Here is a 20,727-nt window from a genome sequence, read left to right as displayed (position 1 = left end):
TAAATAAAGGGGGACGGAGTCGGTTACCTGCCAAGTCATAAATGCTCATACTACACAGATTACAACAACAAAAATGACAACTTCCGTTTTCTGGGAGGGCTGCCAGGTCACGTTGCAAGCGTTTTAGCGTCACTTCCTAGGCCATCACGTGACACCAACGCCTGTCGCTGCGACGACTTGAACTAGCATCATTTCCCTTTCTCTGCTGCGGGCTCTAGCTGGCTGTCCTCGTCACGTGATACTACGATCATAGAGTTCAGAAAGAAGCCTATAGAAGGATCAAAGCAAAATAGGAAGTTGTCATCTGGAGCACACCGGAAGCGATCGCTTCCTTTCTCCCCCCCCCCCACCCGCTGTTTGGTAGATGCCGGAAGAGAAGGCCCCGGCTAACGGCGAGGGTCCAAGATGGCGGAGGTGGTGAGTTGAGAGCCGGGGATTGCGGGGTGGGGGTCTGGTTGGGCTTGCTTGCCCCTCTGCTAATCTCTCTCTAACTCCTGCAGGAGGAAGTGACCGAGGGGTGTCGCCTCCCCGTGCTGCGCCGTAACCAGGAAAACGAGGACGAGTGGCGTGAGTGAGGGGCGGAGGCTCAAGGGGCGGGGCGGAGGCTCAAGGGGCGGGGCCAGATGTCATCATGGCCCAGAGGGGAGACCTCTCACCTTGTGGGGGAAATGATATCTGTTACCAATGAACCTTGGGGAGGGTTAGCATGGACAAGAAGGTGGAGTCAAAGAGGCTGGTGAGGCTGAGGGCCAGCACCGCAGGCGTGTCAGGTCTAAGGTCAGGCTGCGAAAGAGCATCCTGCAGTGTATTGGAGTGTGGTACATGGGGAGGCTCAGATTCAAATCCTCATCTGCCTATAACACTCAGTGAATGAATTGGGGTCAGTTGTAATCTTGGTCCAGGTGTGGAGAACCTTCAGCCCTCCAAATCTTGTTGAATTATAACCCTTCTCAGCCCTAGTCAAGCTTGGCTGGTGGACAGGAGTGATGGGAGTGGAGGTTTAGGCAAAATCTGGCAAAGAACACTTGTCCAGCCTACTTTCCAGGATTGTTTAGACAAAAATAGAGAAGGGAGACCTGTATGTATCACCTTGAGCTCCTTGGATGAAAGGCCTGGTATAACTGTAAATATGGGCCAAGATGAGGTGGGACCAACAGCACAGTCTTACCTATGCCATCTCAGAAATATGTTCTACTTAATTCATTGGAGGCTAGTGCGGTTTTGAGTTCCACCACAATCAAGATGTCAAGGAGTCTAGAGGTCTCTGGGAATTTGGGGAGAATCCAGTGGAGGAAAGGAGCGAATGGAATTTATTAATCTCAACAGGTTTTGATGACTTTATGATCAAAGGTATTGCAGAACGAAACACACTTTGTTCTCCATGTACGAAAGGAAGTCCAAGTATCTGTGGCAAAGTCATATTCTAAACTGTTTTGTATCTTTGCCCTTATCCTACCCATTATTTGTCAATCTTCTGTCAGTGATGAGTTCCAGTAACAGAATCTGGTATTTGGATACATCCATGACATTGATTACTGGCAATGCAGGTCAGGGCTAGCATTTCTTTACAGCACTCTTACCTATTATTCATATCTGAAAAGATAAATTGAGTTAAGAAAGAGTAGTGCCCTCAGCCATCTAGTCTTACAACCAGGATTTGAACTTGAGGGTTTTTTTGTCTAGGCTCACATTAGTACTTAATACTCACATTTCACAGACTGAGAACATTGATTGTGAGAATTTTTTTACAGAGATTCTTGTGGCAGACTAGAGCGTTAAAACTAAACTCTAAATAAAATATTCAGGCCCACTGATAGAACATTTGCATCGCATGAATCCCAAATAAGAGAGTCTTCCTGACACTTTTAGTAGTAGCCTTTTCAGAGTGGTCTCTCCTCTCTCTCTCTCTCTCTCTCTCTCTCTCCACATTCTCTTAGATAATATATTTATTTCTTTCAACAGCACTGGCTGAAATACTTAGCGTCAAGGACATCAGCGGTCGAAAACTTTTCTACGTTCACTACATCGACTGTGAGTAGATGGGGACAAATCCATTTGGAGGGTGGGCAGGATGAAATCATAAAATGGGCTTTTCCAGATAGGAATGATGAAGAACGTCTGGGAAGGCAAAAGGTTATAGAAGCATACTCAAGATACTTAGAAATTGAAAGCAGAATTTTTAAAAATTACTATCCAGTAATTAAAACTAGTCTACCCACTTAAATGGGGAAGTAGACCAGCCTTTTCCCAGAGCAGGAATGGGGAACCTGGAGTCCAACTCCCAGCCAGCTTGGCTCCACCCTGGCGAGCTTGGCCAATGACCGGGGCTGATTATCGTTGTTATCTAACAACATCTGGAGGGCCACAGGTTCTGCAGCAGACTGCCCATGGAGCTCACAGCAGAACCAGCATGCTAAGCAGGGGTGTGTGAATGCATGGGTAAACTTCCTTTCCATCTCTCCTGAGCATCAGAACCAGTCCTAATAAAAAAAGCTTTTGGAGTTGATTGTTGCTGACTTCATTCTTCACTTTGGGAACATCTGAGAATGCTTTTGAAACTCAGTATTGAGCCAAAAACAAGACTCCATCCTTCCCCTGTTGGGATGTGACTACCAAGTTTAGCCAAAAGGCATGGACTCTTCATTCCAGCCCTTGGGACCTGTTTTTGCTTTTGATGTGTATATGTACGTAATGAAATCTGGTCACCAAAAAATAGACAGCTGGCAGCTACTGTAAACAAGCAGGTGGGAAGACAGGCAGAAGCTTGGGGCACTGCCTAGAAAGATAGGGGGGATGTAACAGGGATTGCTGCTGGCTAGATAGCGATCCAGAGCCCTGCTTTTATCATCATCATCTCATTCCTCCTTAAAGACGGGGGTGGGAAAATTATCCCTTGCCTTGAACCATGCAGTTAACAAGCGTCTGGATGAATGGGTGACTCATGACCGGCTGGATTTGAAGAAGATACAGTTCCCCAAAAAGGAAGCGAAGACACCCACCAAGAATGGGCTGCCTGGATCACGGCCCAACTCTCCGGAACGTGACGTGGTAAGAGGAAATGTGGGCCCTGGGGGGGGAGAGGGGGGGCGGCTTTGGGAGGATGTGATCTGGCAAGGGATCGGTGGGTGGTGGTGTTAGTCTGGACCTGGGGAAGAGAGTGCTTTTATTAGCATTGGGGTTGATTCCCCGTCCCATTCCCCCAGGTCTCTTTGGGCCAAGGACAGAGACTTTATAAGGAACGAGGCCCCTTTGGAAGCGTTGGTGGTTTTCTTCCGGTCCTGTCCCTTGTGTCCTTTTATTGTGCTGCCCAGCCTGCAGCATGTGGGGATGGTGGTCCCTGCACCCTTCCCCAGAGCGGCAGTGCCGCCCCTTGCCCCTCCCTCCCATGTGTTGGTAACACCCCTCTTCCTCCCCCACTCAGAGGAAGACCTTGGATCTGTCTCTACAACCAGCCGCAACTCCATCCAGCGGTAAAACCCTTCCCATTCCGGTGCAGATAACCCTCCGTTTTAACCTACCTAAAGAGAGGGAGGCCGTCCCCGGCTCGCCCGACCAACCCCTCTCCTCCAGCTCCTGCGTCCAGCCAAACCATCGCTCAACGGTACGAACCGGCGCCCGGCCGCCCCGGCTCGCTCCTTTTGTGTCTTTTGTCTACCCGGCACGTTCTCAAGAGGCCGCACAAGCTGGGCGGGGTTGGGCAAGGTCTGGGCTGGCAAGGGAGGCCTCCAAGGGAGGAGCCCGGGGGCATTCTGGCCTTCATCTTGAGGGCGCTCTCTTCCCTCCCGAGTCAAAGAAGAGTAGTGCAGGTGACCCCCTACGGGAAAAACACCAAAGAAATAAAGAACGGGTTCAAATCAAGCCTCCAGTACAGTGCCCTGTGCACATTGGCATTCAGAACCATATTACTAAGCTCTTGAGTGTCGCTCAGGGTCTGGAGCCTGTGAATGACCGTGGAGCCCCACTAAAAATACTACTCAGATGTCCATTTATTGCTGATTAAGTGCCCTGGAAATTTTATTTGGTTTGAAACCAGCTTAGCTGCTATAGTCACTTCATTCGGCCCCAAGTCCCCAGGTTCCTTGCTTCACAGCCTCGCTGTTAAGCAAGTTAGAGATTTGAATCGTAGTTTGAATGTTGGGTGGGGGCGTTTTATTTGCAGCTGTCCTTTTTATATGGACTCTCTCTTTCTCTGTGATGTGTCTGCCTGCAAACCCATTAAAACACACCCTGCACCTAAGGTGTCTTTGTGATACCAGAGGTGGGGGAAAATCTGTTGTGAGCATACAAGCAGACCTTCCATTGTGGAAGGTTCCCCTCCCCCCCCAGATGTGGGATTGGGACAGCCATACATGCTCCATTGACTGCAGAAGACTGCTGTACAAAGCAGGACTGAGTCCCCAAGGATGGGGGACAAGTAATCTCTGTAAATGTTCAGAAGAGTCAGAGCTCAGTGATAGAGCACTTGCTTTGTGTGCAGAAGTTCCCAGGTTCAATCCCCAGCATCTTCAAGTAAAACTGGGAATGCCTCCCTTTTTGAAACCCTGGAGAGCCGCTGCCAATCAGTGTAGACAGTAATGAGCTAGATGGACCAGTGGGTTTGATTGATTATGAAGGCCCCAAAGCAGATGACCTTGAGCCATAACCCCTGTATGACCTTCCCTGCAAGGCCCAATCCCCGTGTGGGCTGTGGGTCAAAGTCACCATGTTTTTTGCTATGGGACATGCAAGTGGGGATCTCTGCTTGGAACTGAGTGGGCACATGGAAATGTGTTTGGAAGCGTATCAGTGGCTGTTGAGGAAGGGGATGGGCAGCCCCAGAAATAACTTGCTTTGTTTCTGTCTCTTCCAGAAGAGGAAAGTGGAAGTAGTTTCTCCAGCAACCCCCATCCCCACCCCAACAGAGACAACACAAGCATCAGTGTTCCCCCAGGTAAGCCACTCCGCACCCACCTCCAGTGGTTCTTGTTGGACGAATGGGTCTAGGTAAGGGATTATGCCTGTTGGGGGTTGTGCCAGGAAGAGAGAGCCAGGTTCTGAAGAGGAGCCTGTGAGTGTCTCCACAAACACCCAGCATGCAGAAGCTGCTCCTCCAGCTACTCAAACAGAGGTTGGTGAAAGGCTGGAGTTTGCGTTTTCTTAACGAGGAAACCAAATCTGAATCCTTGCCTTTGTGCAAAACCAGATTTGATTTTGACCTCAACTTACAGAACAGCACAAGGGGATGGGTGTGCACGCATAAGACCCAAGCAGGCGGCGTGGAATTTTAGCTTTTCCTTTGGGAGGGCGGCTGGATTTTATTCATGCTCCAATGTGGGCCTTTGGCCCACAGAACACATGGCACCGGTCTGAAACTAGGCAGGACAGGGTCTGGAATGTAGGCCTGCCTGAGAACACCACACTGACTTCTGAAGAGGAAGATGAGCTACAATAAATAAATACACCTCCCAAAAATAAATATACCTCCCAAGCCAAATAGGTTTGTGACCTAAAGAGCGGGGATGCATGTGTTGCCTTCCTCTTTAGCAGCCCTCCAGACCTCTTTGTCTTGCCCTTAGAACCCTTTCACCAACCTGGCTTGCATCCTCCTTGACTATTTTTGCTTGGCTAGAATGTCTCCTTGAATTCTCATACTGCTTCTTGGGTGCCAGGATGGAGAGGAACGTACAAGTAAGTTAACCATTGTTCCTCCACCCATGTTTTCTCCTGGCCCTGCCCACCACGGGCGGCCCCTGAAAAGTTGCCTGGATGGGTGAGTCACCTCAGGGTGCAAAAAGTTCCTCCCTCTTGCTGTAGCTTCTGTCCCTCAGTGAGTCTTCTGGAGCTCTTTTGAGGTGCCTTTTAATACTTTTCTGCATGAGCTGGAGAGAGGGGGAGGGAAGGCATGGGCAGTGACTTTCCCCTGCTCTCTTTGACATCCTCCTCGACCCCGTTTTTGTCTTCCAGAATGGCTCCGCACGCCGAGCGGTGGCTGCCCAGCCTGGCAGGAAGAGGAAATCCAATTGCCTTGGCACTGATGAGGTAAGTGCCAGGGCTTGGGGTAGTGCCTGCCAGCCTGCTTCCCAGGGGGGCACCAGCCTGGAAGAAGGAATGTGTGGCTCTTCCTCGTTCATCCAGAATCTCCCGCCTCCCCCCGGTTTTTGTGAGCAGGACTCCCAGGACAGCTCTGACGGCATCCCCTCAGCCCCACGCATGACAGGCAGTCTGGTCTCGGACCGCAGCCACGATGACATCATCACGCGCATGAAAAACATTGAGTGCATTGAACTGGGGCGGCACCGCCTGAAGCCTTGGTACTTCTCGCCCTACCCACAGGAGCTCACCACCCTCCCCGTCCTCTACCTCTGCGAGTTTTGCCTTAAGTACGTCAAGAGCCTCAAATGTCTCCAGAGGCACCTGGTAAGTCCCAGGACCCAGTTTGGGCAGCCTGTCATCCGGGACCCAAAGTCTGCCGGCCTGGATTGCTCTGTCTCCCAGCCAGCTCTTTGTCGCCAACACCTAGCGGCTTCCCGAGACTGCATTCTGGCTACCGTTGGGATACCAGGTCTAACAACACCCTGAGTTGCCCAGACCCGCCTGTTTCTCAAGACGCCAGGTCTATCTTCCTGGGTTGGTAGACCTGGTCTCTGGCCTGGGTAGACCTAATGCCCAGTCTGACTTGTTATAGCAGGTAAGCCCAATGCCATACTGTGCCTGCTCCTGCAGAGTCAGAGGCCAGGCAGGTCTACCGTCCCAACTGGCTGTCGGACATGCCTGGAGACTGTTGGGCTCAGCAGACCTGTTGATGGGGATCTTCTGATCTCTGCAGACCCACTGCCCAGGGTTGGTAGACCTGATGCTAGCCTAGCCTGGGATTTCTGCCTGACGCAGCCTCCAGGAGGTTAAACCTATTGAGTCTAGTAGACCTGTTGGTCTTCTCCTGCCTATTGGAGGACAGGTCTGCCTACCGTCACACCTCTGTCACAGCCTTGCAGGCTACACATGCCCATCGTGCCAGTTTGGGCATTCAGAAGATTTGATTGGCAAAACGTCTCCAGATGAGATAGGGCTTGTTTGAGGACACCCCTATGGGAACATACTGGAGGGAAAGCTTGCTTCTTCACCCTTGCAGGCTAGTTTTCTACATGCCCCTGAGGTATTTTAAACGAGAAGCAGGACTTGGAGCAGTTTTGCTCCTCAAGCCGCCTGATTGCGTCAGTTCTGTGCAAAAAGCTCCTACAATCACCTGGGGAGTCAATATATTTATTTATTTTATATATTGTGCTAACAACAGCGACGACAAAAAATCCAAATCAGGCTGATACAACAGAAATAAAACAAGAGTACACTTTTAAACATAGAATAAAATAAAACCCATTACTGTCTTGGGTTGGATGAATCTTAAAGAGGAACAGTATCATATATTTTTGAATCAACCAAATCCATTGAGAAGCAGCGGGAGGTAGCAGGCAGTGTTCTTCCTTATTGACATTAGTACAGTTGTACCTCGGGTTACAGACGCTTCAGGTTACAGACTCTGCTAACCCAAAAATAGTACCTCGGGTTAAGAACTTTGCTTCAGGATGAGAACAGAAATCACACCATGGCAGCGGGAGGCCCCATTAGCTAAAGTGGTACCTCAGGTTAAGAACAGTTTCAGGTTAAGAATGGACCTCCAGAACGAATTAAGTTCTTAACCTGAGGTACCACTGTAACATAATCAAACCAAACCCCTACAAATCTATCCAAAAATCTATCCTTTTTACATTGTCCCCTGGAAATGCATAGTTTGTTGGTCAGCTTTTATAATAAAGCAAGTTCCCAAACTTTGGAATACGAAAAAGAAGTATTGGCTCCGTTTGGAACTCTCTAGAAACGAGCCATTGTGGCTCTAGCAGCCATCTCAAAATGAGCAATTAGCTCTTTATTATGTATACTAAGACCAGCTTCCTCAAAAATAGGTAATGGTGCAAGCTGGGCAGAAGGGATAAGAAAACAATTCAAAATTGTATTGATTTCTTTAAAAGCCAGAGACCATAAATGAAAATATGATTGAGTAACAGGCCTCTGGGAGTTCTGTACCAGTTCGTGAATCACTTTTAAGGACAGTTCTTTATATTTTGCTGAAACAGAGCGGAGAGGGGGCTTCACCCATATTCTTTGCCAGGTATCATCCTCTTTGCCCCAACCTGTGTCCTGGCTCCATGCTAATCTTAAACCGAGCTGCCTGTTTGGTTCCTGTTTCAGTAAAAGTTTGTATAACCCAGAGTCAGTATTGAAATGATAACTGTATGTGCTTACTTTGCACCATCCAATTGTGTAAAACATGGGAGAGAACTCTTGAGCCCCTTGCTGGACTTCCAGAGAGGGAAGACACAACACTCATTTCCCTGTGTGTGTGCTCCACTAAAGGTTAGGTTCTTGATTCCGCACCCTCCACCTGGCATTTACTCTGGGAACAGTTAACTTTGTTAGAGAGCAGTATCATTGGTTCCAGACAGAAATCCCTAGTGTGTGCTGGAGCCTGGTAAGGGGCTGCAACTTTGTAGGATCTTGAGCTTTTACCTCCCCACACCCCCCAGTCTGCCCTGTTCTGTCCTGTGTCCCTGCCCCCCAAATGCAATTCCTAGAATCACAAGGACCCAGAAAGGTTTGATTTTGCTTGCGAGAGTTCAGCCTGTGATCCTTCTGTTTTGCAGACAAAGTGTGACTTGAGGCATCCGCCAGGGAACGAAATCTACCGCAAGGGGACGATCTCGTTCTTTGAGATCGATGGGCGGAAGAACAAGGCAAGAGCAGTTATTGGGCGCAGATGAAACGGGGATTCTAGGAAAGCTGATTTCACGATGATTGCTGGGGCTTTGTTTTGGGAGATGGGGATGGAGAGCGCACTGGTGACGGCTGTTGGCTGTAGACGTCTCATCCACCACACACACACACACACACACACACACACAAAGTTGGGACTGCTTCATCTAGTGCAGGGGTGGGGAGAAACTGTTGCCATTCAGATGTTGTTGGATTACTGCCTCAGCCGCTGTGAGGGTTGCCATCTAGGAACTTCTGGAGACCACGGTTTCTCCACACCTGACTCAGCCCAGTGATGTCTGCTCTGACTGGCAACAGCTCTCCAGCAACTCAAAACAGAGAAATCTTTCCTCCTCCTAATTGGAGGAACCAAGGATTAAACACAAGACTTTCTGCATGCAAAACAGTTTCCCCATCATTGAACTACGGTTCTCCCTGTAAAGCTAAAAACTTCCAAATGCCAGAGCAGGCGGTTTCTTCATCCTGTCCAGTACCCTCTTTCCTCTGACTGGCTGTGGTTCTCCAGGGTCTTCCCTGTCCCCTTCCACCCGATCCTTTTAACAGAAGGTGCCAGGGATTGAACCTTGGGCCTTCTGCAAGCAACAGTAAATTTGGCCCTCCCTGCTGCCTGCTCCTCCCACCCACCCAAATGCGAAAAAGGTACAAAACTGAGTCACATAACGTGTGGTCTGAACTGATAGGCAAGGCAGATGGGTGTCCCATCTGGTACGACAAGACATTCACAATGGCAGAGAAGCAATGCAAAATTGGCATTTTCAGTCCTTCATTGCAAAAGTCTTTTCTTTGTGTGCTCGTTTCCTTTCCTCCATTTCCTCCCAGAATCCAGATGTATGGATTGACAAGTCTTGGGGCAGAATAGAAGGGAGGGAAACAATCCAATCAAGTTGTCTCTGTGTGGGTGGGCAGATAGGTTGGAGGTTCATCCCCACATTGTAAGGCAGGCATGTTTTAAAAGTCTTGAAACTGATCCAAAAGCAAAGATCATATGCTCAGTACTTGGGGAGGGGTGTTTGGAAGTGAAACTTCTGGGTTTGTCTTCTCTCCCCTCCACTTGCTTCCTTGTTTTTCTGGAGATGTAATGGAGTGAGCATCCCACACGAATTTCCCTCTCATTGGAACTGGGAAAAACGCATTTTAAATTCCCTGGAGGAAGCACTGGGTTCCCACACACTGTATGTGAAGCTGAGAGGGGGAAATGCTCATAGCCTCATATTTGAAATGGCTTGTGATTTCCCTCCCCCTCCAGTCCAGTCTTGCCCCACAGCCTTTCACTGCTAGAGATGAATCTCAGGCCCTCCTTTCTCAAGGACGTGCTTGTTTACCCTTTCCATATCTCTTTTCAGAGCTACTCACAAAACCTCTGCCTCCTGGCAAAGTGCTTCCTGGACCACAAGACCCTCTACTATGACACAGATCCCTTCCTCTTCTACGTAATGACAGAGTACGACAGCAAAGGCTTCCACATTGTTGGCTACTTCTCCAAGGTAACGTTGCAAAATTAATGTACGCATACATCGGATAGATTTTAAGAATTTCTAAATTGATAATGTGTTAATGTAATATTAATTTGCATGGTGTATGTGTAAAATTCATTTGTCTATTTCAAATACATTTAATATCATCAAGTTCTTAAATTAGTTACAGTTCCGATTGAATTGGATCTGAAGTTTCCACCATGAGCTGAGAGTTTTACCTAACTGAATGCTATTATTTTTAGCCCCAGTGAAATTTTGTGGAATGCTCATAATAATGTCTTTGCTTTGCAAATGTGTCCAGGGGCCAACCTGTATTGATATTTATCATCCTCATCCTGCCTCTGAGAATAAAGATTTGTTGTTGTTGTTGTTGTTTAGCAAGGAGAAAGAAGTTAGGGGGAGAGCTGGTAGCAACAGCCTAATGTTATCTGTGGAGCAGGTTGGCTGTGAGGATCTACACAGAGCACTGGAGACCTGTCCAGCTCAGTCCCTCTCTGCCTTCTGATATTTCATTAGGCATTACATTTTCATTAGGCATTACATTACATTTTCAAGGCTTTCCTTGCAGCCATAAGGACTGGAAACTTAGTTTATAGAATAAAAGTTGAGGGCCTACTGTTGATGAATTTTGCAACAGTTATGAAACCAAAGAATGGGCACTGTCCTAATGCAATCGCCATTATGCTAGTTGTGGTCAAACCTAAACAGCTTCCTCTTGACAAGGGACAGAGAGAGGGGAAATCTCCTGTCATGCCAATGTCAGAGATCCCGGAGAGAGTCAGCTCCTCCAGTGAAAATTAACATGCTTGTTTTGCCACTACGTGCAGGAGAAGGAATCTACGGAGGACTACAACGTGGCCTGTATCCTGACCCTGCCCCCTTACCAGAGACGGGGCTACGGAAAGTTGCTGATTGAGTTCAGTAAGTGGAGTCTCTTTCCATTTTCAATCCTCCATTTGAATCTTAGCAGGTTGTTGAATCAAACCCTCCTATATCCCCAGAGGTTGTTTTTCTGGATTTGGCCCAACCATTCCTGACATTTTCAGGAGACAGTCTCTTCCCTGACACATCGAGGCTCTAGAGGTGCCCTCATCTGTGCATCATGTTTAGATTGTCATGTGCAAACATGGGGAAGAGGGCTTGTGGGGCTGCCCCACAGCTGTGTAGCTCCCTCATCTTGAGTAACTTTCAAAGCCCAAACTTCAGCACCTTCCCCCACCCTCCACCCTAGATGTGTTGTCTAAGTAGTCTTTTACTTGCACTTTTGGTAGTTTGGTATGAAGATCCTGCTTTGACGACTCAGTTGCTTATTAAAACAAACAAAGCCACAGAGTTATGCTTGCTTTATCTGTGTATTACATAGATTTATTTACTTGCAGGATAGAAATCCTACAAAGGTGGCTTACAAGTAATACAATTACATATTTTAAAAATATATTAGAAATATTAACATATCAAAAACACCACATGACTGTTGGTGGCCATGGCTTGTGGGGAGAAAATCCAGCTGGGGCAGGCCGAGAAGGGCACCTGGTTGGGCAGCGCTGCTATAAACAACAGCCTGTTTGAGGTTGCTGTGATGTTTGCTAGCCGCATATTAAGACACTTAAAGTTATATCCTATTTTATCAGGTCTTCCAGCTAGGAAATGCTCCTTATTTTAGAAAGTACATGGAGCAGGCAGTCCCAATTTCACATTGTGGGAAAGACTCCTAATTCTGCCGATTCCCAGTTCCACCAGTCGAGTACTGTATTTTCATTATTTATGAAAATTCACGTCTTTAAAATTTGGGTCGAGGGTGCCTCTTGGCCCTCATTTTAAACTCCGTGGCTTGAGACAAATATTAGTCATCTCTTCCATCCGCCACATTGTTCTTTCCTCTGCACCGGGATCTTCTCACAGCCCCCCTCAAGCTGCCTCACTCTTTCCCCTCAAGGCTATGAGCTGTCCAAGGTGGAAGGGAAGACAGGCACGCCAGAGAAGCCTCTCTCGGACCTGGGGCTCCTGTCCTACCGCAGCTACTGGTCCCAGACCATCCTCGAGATCCTCATGAACCTCAAATCGGAGACCGGAGAGCGTCCACAGATCACTATCAAGTGAGGTCCAAGTAATGAAAGTTCACTACTGAAACCCCTGTGGGCAGCCTCTGGGCTGCATGAGGCCCTTGGGAAGGCCTTCAGTGCGGCCCTTAGCAGTGCTGATGGCAACCCCTCGCTGCTTAATTTTTTGCATGGGGTGGATAAGACACCATGCGGTGAGTGCCCAGAAAATCATGTTCCCCTCAGCTTGCCAAATAGCTGGAGGGGGGAGGGAGCTGTGATGGGGAGACAATGGTGTGTGAGGTCATTTCCATGTAAATTAGCCCTCTGTGTGTGTTTTTGTGTGTAGCCACTAGCACAGGCATCCCCAAACTTGGGACTACAATTCCCATCATCCCTGACCACTGGTCCTGTTAGCTAGGGATGATGGGAGTTGTAGTCCCAAAACAGCTGGAGGGCAGTTTGGGGATGCCTGCACTAGCACATAACCTGTGACTTCCTAACCTCATGTGACAAAAAACAAGAAAAAAGGTCCATCGGGAGAAGCTCCCAGGTAGGAGCTGGGAGAGCTCACTTTCGTTTGAAATAGGGGTTAAGACGCAGCCTTAATAGAGGGCTTTGTATTTCTTCTCTTTTTTCTATCTTTTTGGTCTGTTTTATATTTATTCAGATTAGTTTGGCTTTTATTGTATTCTGTGTTGAAAACTTTCAATCAAAAAACTGATTAGAAATAATAAGGTGGCCCACTTCACTACCTGAGGTGCACGCTAAGGTTGTAAGACTGGCCTCCCTCTTTCACTGGCCCTTCTTTATTTTGGATTGCACTCAGTATTTCTTCTCCTTGTTTCCAGTGAGATCAGCGAAATCACAAGCATCAAGAAGGAGGATGTCATCTCGACACTGCAATACCTCAACCTCATCAACTACTACAAGGTAGCATGCTTGAATGAATGGCCATGCAATTTGCTCTGCAGCAGCAAGACTCCAACATTTCTAGGCACCACTTTGGAGCTTAATGGGCAAGTTTGGGCTCCCAATTTAGGGGTTCCCTAGAGCTCCCAGCAGACAAAGACACAGATGGGGATCACAAATGGGGAATTAAGTCTCCTGCACCCAGGTGTTGTTAGATTCCTAACTACTATCAGCCCCAGCAAGTCTAGCCCAATGGTCAGGGCTGATGGAACTTGGAAGTCCCAACCATTGCTAGAGGGCCTCAGGTTCTCCACCTTTGGACTGAATTCATCCTGAAGGAGGGAAGTGTTATAGTAACATGAACCAGCTCTGCATGGAGGGCACACTATCTTGGGATGGATGTGTCTGCATGTGAATTTTGTTTGTGTTTGGCTGATGGAGGGATAAAAACAACAGATAGTGATGTGCTAAGGTTCTTGCAGTTTGTCTATGCAGTTTTGCATAACTTGCTCTGCTTCTGCTGATGTGGCTGATGTCTTTACCTTTGCTGAACCCATGGCCTCCATCTATTTTGGACTCCAACTCCCATCAGCCCCTGCTAGCATGGCTAATGGTCAGGGAAGATGAGAGTTGGGAGTCCAGTAATACATGTAGCTTACCAATTTGGAGAAGGCTGCTATAGGGTAACAGGTATGAGGGTTTTTTGTGGGGGTAGGGGGAATAGCATTACAGGGAAGACTAGAAACTGCAGAAATTTCTTGTGGGGTAGGGAGTTGCAGCACTAGAAAGTGATACAGCTTGTTGGCTTCCGTTTTCCCCACCTGCAGTAATGGGGGCAGCAGAGGAAATGTGTTCCTTCCTCTCAAGATAAACCAGCGAGAACTGTGGCCTGCTTTCAGGCATTTTTAAAGACGAGACTCATTTTTCCTGAGATGATTCCATGAAAAGGGATGGGCAGGGAGATGCTGCAGCCCTTGGCTGTCTGTGCTTCTCCGCCACATCAGATTTACCTCTTGTCACAAAAAGCGCCAGGAACTCAGAAGAGGTATTTAATATGCAGGATTTCAGGAGCTGAACCATAGTGGCCACAGAAGTGGTGGGAGTGAGCAGTGTTTCAAGTATAGCCGTGTCCCCGTCATGAGGACTAGAATCTTTAAAATTAACAGAACCAAAACACATATCCTTTCTAGGGCCAGTATATCCTGACACTCTCCGAGGACATCGTGGATGGACATGAGCGTGCCATGCTGAAGCGAATCCTGCGCATTGACTCCAAGTGTCTGCACTTCACCCCAAAGGACTGGAGCAAAAGAGGAAAGTGGTGAGGGAGGCCTGCGCACCCGAGTAAGGACCAGCTGCTTGCAGGACGTCCACCCTCCTCCTCACTTTCTGTGACAATGGGGATCAGGCAAGGTGACCATGCGCTCTTTCGAAGACATTTTCCAGTTGGCTATCGAAGCAGGCACCGTCAGCCAGCCAGACCTCTAGCGGTGTTGTTACCTGGGCCTCACGTGCCCTGGACTTGCCTGCTTGTTTGTATATAGGACTTTTTGGATCCCTCGCTGAGCGGTTGTGTACAGAAGTGGAAAAAGCACAGACCAAGCTACCCAAGCCGTCCCCCACCCCACCCCCTTTTTTTTTTTGGACCGGATATTTATTTATATATATAAATATAAAACCACCATCACAAATCAGAGTTTGGAGCTTGACAAAGGCAGTTGAAGGGCAGCTGCTTTCTGCTGCGTTTCAGCTGCAGGCAGAGAAACTGTTGTTGCTGCCTCTTTCTTTTGAGGCTGGAATTGTGCAGTTGCTTCCTTGGGTGGAGAAGCTGGAGGGCAGCTCTAGAAAGCTGCTCTCTCCCCTACTGCCTGAGGCTGCAGCAGCATCCACAGGGGTGAAGGTGTGGAAAGAATCTGTTATAAGATAGTCTCACTCTCTCGCTCCCTTTCCCCAAAACCAGAGTCTTCATGAACCAGAGGAGCAGCCTTAAAAAAAAAAGCAAACCCCACCCACCTTCTGTGCTCAGAATAAATTAACAAAATGGGTTTTTAAATGGCATGTGCGTGTACATCTTTTTTTCTGGATATGGTATTGCTTTTTCACAAAACCAAGACCCTCAGACAAGCAAATGGGAGCCTGAGAAGGAAGAGGCTTATAGGCCAGAGCCACTACAGCCTGAAGCTGTTGAAGCGATGGCTGCGTACACATCATACATTTAAAGAATTCTGGAAACGTTACGTTTATTACGGGAATTGCAACTATAGTTCCCAGGATTCGGGGTTGCTGGTGAGCTGTGGTGTAAGTATATGCCATATAAGGAGCCACAATCCCTTTACCTTGTAAGGGGTTTTCAAAGCTGAGTCTTTGCAATACAAACTAAGTCTGTTTAAAATCCATTTCCACTACCCTGGCACTCTTCCTGAGGAACTGTAGGAACTACAGCTCTGTGAAAAGCTAGGGGTGTCCAAAACTCTGGAGTTGCAAGATTTTCCTGGGAGAGAGAAAGCGTGGGAATTAAAGCAGTGTTGACATGGTCTTATCTATGTAGTTGAGGGAAACCACCAGAACCAGGTGTGGCAGCAGGATCCTTTGACTTGATGGAGCACATTTTCAAAAGTCACTTTGGTGAGGAGTGAGCCCACAAAAACTTGCTTAAAAATATATATATATATTGCAGAGATAGACCAAGATCGAAAGCAAAGTTCCACTTGAATGGTAATACCATAAAAGAAAAGGCTGAATGCAAGGAAAGCACACATCTGCACGTTGGTGGGGCTGAGTTAGCAACAGCATCCAATCTGAAAATGAGGGGCCTGAAGAAAAAGGACTCCTTAGCCCCCCCCCACCCCAAAAAAATCCAATACAGAGTTCGAAGTGCAGCCTGTTTGTTTGTTTTTACTTCCATGTCACCAGCAGTCACAAGCTCCCATCTCATTCTTCATCAGCCACAGGAGCATGGATCTACAAGGGAACAAAAAGGATCCTTTATAGGAGGGAGGGGGAACCAGCAGCCTCCCAGCAGAAGTTATTGGGCTACAGCTCTCATCTCCATCCCTGACCACTGGTTGAGGTTGATGGGAGTCAGTGTCTTACAGCAGCTGAAGGGCTATCGTTTCCCCAACTGCTACAGCCACATTCCTGTCCCCTAACAACGTAGAAGAGACTGTGTTTCTAGTCAGAGAGGAGGAACTGCAGAATTAAGCCACTCTCAGAGAGGAGTCAAGGCAAGAAAGCTGCTAGGCTGAGCAAGGCGGCATCAGGGTCAAACTCTACCAATGCAGCCCTGCACTTATTCAGCTTCGCCCTGATTTTGGTGCTGTGCGTGTTTCCTGCCTTTGCCGCCCCCTGCCACAGATTATGGGTGGGGAGGGAACAGCACCAAAACCCTCGCCTCCCAAAATGCACAATAAGGCCAATGTTTACTGGAGCGTCTGTTTCTCCAGAAGCATGTTTTTAAAGTATTTGCCCTATGGAATCAGAGCTGGAGGGGACCCTGGAGATCAAGGCTAGGGAACCTGTGGCCCTTTAGGTGCTGTTGAACTACCACTCCCATCATCCTTGACCATTGGCCAGGCTGCCAGGGGCTGATAGTGAGTCCAACAGCACTGGAGGGCTAAGTGCTCCCCAACCCTGCTCTTAATTGCCGCAGGAAATCCAGAAATCTAGAACGGGTTCCCAAACTAGTCCGCAAACTTTCAGGTTCTCTCCAGTGTGTCTGCATTAAACATACTGATTTTTTATTGCATTTTAAAATTTATTTTACGGTATTACAATCTGAATTCTATGGGGCACAATAAAACACAACGTAAGAAAGAAAAGCAATGCAAACACAAGAGCCATACAGCATCTGCAGATACTACATGAAGACTGTTAGATTCCAAGCTCTCACATCTTCACCCTAACCATACCCAGCTCCTTTCCGTGACTTACAGGAATAATACCAAAATTTACAGAAAGGGCCTGAAGGTATGCTTCCAAGTGGACCCTCCCACCCTGAGCTTCTCTGCCCCTTTATAGATAAGATACGCACCCCTTCAGCAATCTTTGGCCATTGTAAGGACATGAGGATCTCATCACTGCTGTTGGGGGCCCGCTCCAGGTTCCAGACAGTGAGTGACTCAAAGGTAGACTTCACCTGCACCTGCCGCTCCTGTAGGAAAGAAGGGACAGTCAATGGGGATCCGGGGTCAACCCTCCCCTCTCCAGGCTCCCCCCACCCAACAACTCACCTGCAAAGCTGCATCATCTTCCTCCAGGACCAGCCCCATGTAGCCTTCAGGTACGAGGACTTCCTTCCCTTTTAGGCTCCGCCCACGGAAGGATACGGATGCCTCTGCTGGGCAATGCAGGATGACAGAGGACAAAAACAAAGTCTGGGCTTTCCAGGCAGAGAGGGGTCTCCCCACCTGCTCTCCAATCCCTTTAAACTGGAAATCCCTCCCAGAACCACCTGCATTCAAAACTCATGTGTTCTTGCTCCTAATACTACTAATAATAATTTATTTATACCCCACCCATCTGGCTGGGTTTCCCCAGCCACTCTGTTCTAACATAGTCAATATTGTTGTTTTGTCACAATATATTTTGAAACTAGGGAAGGAAAGAGAGAGGGAAATGAGCAAATTTCTGACAGGCTTCTAGAGTGACGGTCAGTTTATTCTTTTAGCATATTATTTTATCGTTAATATAATGGCTGTGGGGGAGAGGGCCCGGTGTCAGCAGCTGTGATCGAGGAATGTTTTGGGTCACAAAACTCTTATGCCACAAAGGCTACTCCAAATCGCAGCACCGGCTGCCAGTAAGGGAAGGCTTACTTCCATGATAGGTTGAGGGACTTGGAGCTGATCAGCCCCAGAAGACCTCAGAGGATGTTGAAGACTGGCAGTTATGGCAGCCAGCAAAGGCTTGGGGTTGAATTGAGATCCTCGTTCAACTCGGGGAACAAGATCAAGGAAGGTCTAGCCTTGAAGGCACGAAACGCCACCTGAGCAATTCTGTTACTTATAGGAGGCGTTTCTATGGTGTCGTTTTTCTTGTGATAATTTTTATTTTGGTTAAAAAAAAAACCCCAAGCCTTCTAAATAAATAAATACGTTATTACTGGATTCCATACACGCTCTTCCAGGGTGTGTAATACAACAACATTAAATACCAAAGCAGCGCATAAGGGCCAGAGCTCAGTGGTTGGAGCTTGTGCTTTGCATGCAGAAGATTGTACGTTCAATCCCTGGCATCTCTAGGGTAGGAACATCCTGCCTGAGGCGCTGGAGAATCACTACCAGCCAGTGTAGACAACATTGACCTAGATGGGCTAAGGGGTCTTTTCTGGTAGAAAGCACCTTTGTTTGTTCTAGATCACGGGTGTCAAACACAAGGCCCGCGGGCCGAATTCGGCCCGCCAGACCCCATCATGTGGCCCGTGTAGCCGCTGGCCGCCAGCCTTCACCTTTTATTCTCGCTTTTTTTTTTTTTACACAAGAAAGCCGCCTCTTCAGCGCATGCGCGGCAGCCTACAAGCCAGAGAACGTCTGCCCTCTAGCGGCGCCGGCCATTCTACACAGGAAACCTCCACTTTACATGCATTCAGGAAACCTCCACTTGTTTTTATATTGAGCGCATGCCATCCTGTGATGTGACAGATCCAACAGCTGCCTGAACCCTTCTCTCCTGTACTGTAAGTACATATGATGTATGTGGGGGGGAGGGGGGTCTGCTTATTATTCTGCTTAGAAGTCTGAGCGGTAAAAAAAAAAATTACTGTCTGTTACCAAAAATCATTTTTCAATAAATTGTACAATAATTGTACATTTGAATATCGACTTGCTATTATTCTAACTATGTTTCTGCTTTCAGAGCTAGTTATTACTTACATTATTACAAAAAACAGCAATAATTGAATGCAGTGACAATAATTTATGATAATAAAGAGTGGACACATAGTCCTACAGATACAACCGGCCCTTTGAGGGTGACCAAACTGCTGATGTGGCCCCCGATGAATTTGAGTTTGACACCCCTTGTTCTAGATGAACAAGGGATTCAGGGCTCCTGCACCTTTCATAGCTGTCCAGAAGAGGGAATTTAGGCAGATATTGTTCAATCAAAGGTGCAGGAACCCAGTCCCATTTACTTCAAGCAGCACCAACCCCTCGCAGCACAACCCACTCCAGGGTGGAGACTACACAAAGTTTCTTTAAAGCACACTCTTTTCCCCTCGGAGAATTATGGGCGCTGTAATTTGTTAAGGGATGCTGGGAATTATAATTTTGTGAGGGCTAAAACTACACTGCCCAGAATTCTTATTTTATTTTATTTTTTTGGGTGGTGGGGTGGGAAAACGTGCTTTAAGCAGATATGGTGTGTCCGCAGACCAGGCCTACTTCGAGATACAAGACTGCACCGAGTTCAACGGGGCCCCGAGTTCGGATTCTGCGCCATTTCTCTCCCCCCCCCTTGCAGAGCAAATCCTACCCCCTTCCCCAAGTCCACACGGACAGATAAAAGTCCCCTCTCGATCCAATGGGGCCTTAGTGCCCCATAACCGGCTGCCCAAGGGGTCTGCTTCCCACTCTCCTCCTGCTTCGCTCACCGTCCGGTTCACCGGGCCGTCGAATGGCCGGCGCGAAGTACCGCCGCACCGCAGCGGCCCCGTCGTGCCGGACCGCGCAGGGGAGCAAGTGCAGCCGCTCCCGGGGCGCCCCGGGCAAAGAAGGCAGCGCCAGCCGCGCCGGGCCCCGCTCCTCGCCAGCCATGAGCAGCGCAGCCGTCCGCCCTTCCTTCCTTCCTTCCTTCCTTCCCGCGGAGCAGCCGCCCTCCTGCGCCCCGCCCAGGCGCATCCACTCCCGGGTCGCGCCCAGCCCAGCGCCGCCTCCTGCGCCCTCCAGCGCGCGTTGGGCTCTCCTCCGCAAGTCCCGTCCACCTTCAGCGGGTCCTGGCGGGCACGTCCGACTCGAAAAGGGAGTTCGTCCCCTAGGAAAGGGTTGCCAGTTTCGGCCTTTCATTTTACACCCCCCCTACCAATCTTCAATTCGGTTCTCCCACATTTCTGCAGCATTTTTTTTTTTGGGGGGGGGGTTGCACTTTTTTCCTTTTTTTAAAAAAAAAAATCCTCGTGCAAATCATAGAATCGTAGAGTTGAAAGGGACCAACTAGTTCAATGCAGCAATCTTTCAGCATCTTAAAAGGTAACTTCTTCTAAGAAACGCATTTAAGTATATAGTTTGGACGGACGCCCACGTGCTTGCAAGCACTTCCTAATAATATAGTTCATTTTCGTATGTTTTCACGGGTATATTCGTTCTTAGCAAAAGCCATTTCCCCACTTGGCTCTGTCCCAGGCTGAGAGGGTGGGAGAGACATCATCGTGCGCCACAGGGGTTGGGGGTGGGACACTGAGTTCCTTCTCTCTTTCCTTCTCTGGGGGTGGAATCCCCCCCCCCAATCCAGACAGCTATCTCAGCCCCTGCTGCTGCATATGGAACCCTAGACCAGCCCCA

General features: G+C 48.4%; 2 protein-coding genes across 6 annotated transcripts; one reads left to right on the top strand and one right to left on the bottom strand.

Moving 5' to 3' along the window:
• Positions 1 to 291: 291 nt before the first annotated feature.
• On the top strand, positions 292 to 15,890 carry KAT5 (lysine acetyltransferase 5). 4 transcript variants are annotated; one of them, XM_083715443.1, is made up of 14 exons: positions 292 to 417; positions 501 to 567; positions 1,963 to 2,031; positions 2,912 to 3,048; positions 3,422 to 3,601; positions 4,850 to 4,930; positions 5,944 to 6,018; positions 6,148 to 6,396; positions 8,676 to 8,765; positions 10,149 to 10,289; positions 11,108 to 11,201; positions 12,217 to 12,376; positions 13,171 to 13,252; positions 14,422 to 15,890. In XM_083715443.1, the coding sequence occupies exons 1-14, from the start codon at positions 406 to 408 to the stop codon at positions 14,554 to 14,556; spliced, it is 1,572 nt and encodes a 523-aa protein (XP_083571569.1). In that variant the 5' UTR covers positions 292 to 405; the 3' UTR covers positions 14,557 to 15,890. The 4 variants fall into 4 exon arrangements, with proteins under 4 accessions (XP_083571569.1, XP_083571571.1, XP_083571568.1 ...); XM_083715445.1 differs by lacking the exon at positions 3,422 to 3,601 and having other exon boundaries at positions 14,422 to 15,284; XM_083715442.1 differs by having other exon boundaries at positions 5,944 to 6,396; positions 14,422 to 15,284.
• On the bottom strand, positions 15,455 to 20,247 carry RNASEH2C (ribonuclease H2 subunit C). Of its 2 annotated transcripts, none has more exons than XM_083715446.1 (4): positions 19,821 to 20,247; positions 17,461 to 17,567; positions 17,262 to 17,381; positions 15,455 to 16,192 (listed from the first exon to the last, which is right to left on the bottom strand). In XM_083715446.1, exons 1-4 carry the CDS (start codon positions 20,230 to 20,232, stop codon positions 16,163 to 16,165), a joined length of 669 nt encoding a protein of 222 aa, XP_083571572.1. In that variant the 5' UTR covers positions 20,233 to 20,247; the 3' UTR covers positions 15,455 to 16,162. The 2 variants fall into 2 exon arrangements, with proteins under 2 accessions (XP_083571572.1, XP_083571573.1); XM_083715447.1 differs by having other exon boundaries at positions 17,461 to 17,564.
• Positions 20,248 to 20,727: the final 480 nt, after the last annotated feature.

The sequence above is a fragment of the Podarcis gaigeae genome (genome assembly GCF_964106915.1).
Source record: "Podarcis gaigeae genome assembly, chromosome: 16".
Classification (NCBI taxonomy): Eukaryota; Metazoa; Chordata; class Lepidosauria; order Squamata; family Lacertidae; genus Podarcis; species Podarcis gaigeae.
The sequence above is the reverse complement of the archived record's forward strand: the minus strand, read 5'-3'. Positions and strand labels throughout refer to the sequence as shown.

Coding starts and splice junctions, on each gene's coding strand:
- KAT5 (XM_083715442.1), top strand. Junction 3,049..3,421: donor ACTCTCCGGAACGTGACGTG/GTAAGAGGAAAT, acceptor TCCCCCACTCAG/AGGAAGACCTTGGATCTGTC. Junction 10,290..11,107: donor TTGTTGGCTACTTCTCCAAG/GTAACGTTGCAA, acceptor CACTACGTGCAG/GAGAAGGAATCTACGGAGGA.
- RNASEH2C (XM_083715446.1), bottom strand. CDS start 20,232: ATGAAAGGCCGAAACTGGCAACCCTTTCCTAGGGGACGAACTCCCTTT. Junction 17,382..17,460: donor AAGATGATGCAGCTTTGCAG/GTGAGTTGTTGG, acceptor TCTTTCCTACAG/GAGCGGCAGGTGCAGGTGAA. Junction 16,193..17,261: donor GGCCAAAGATTGCTGAAGGG/GTGCGTATCTTA, acceptor GTTCCCTTGTAG/ATCCATGCTCCTGTGGCTGA.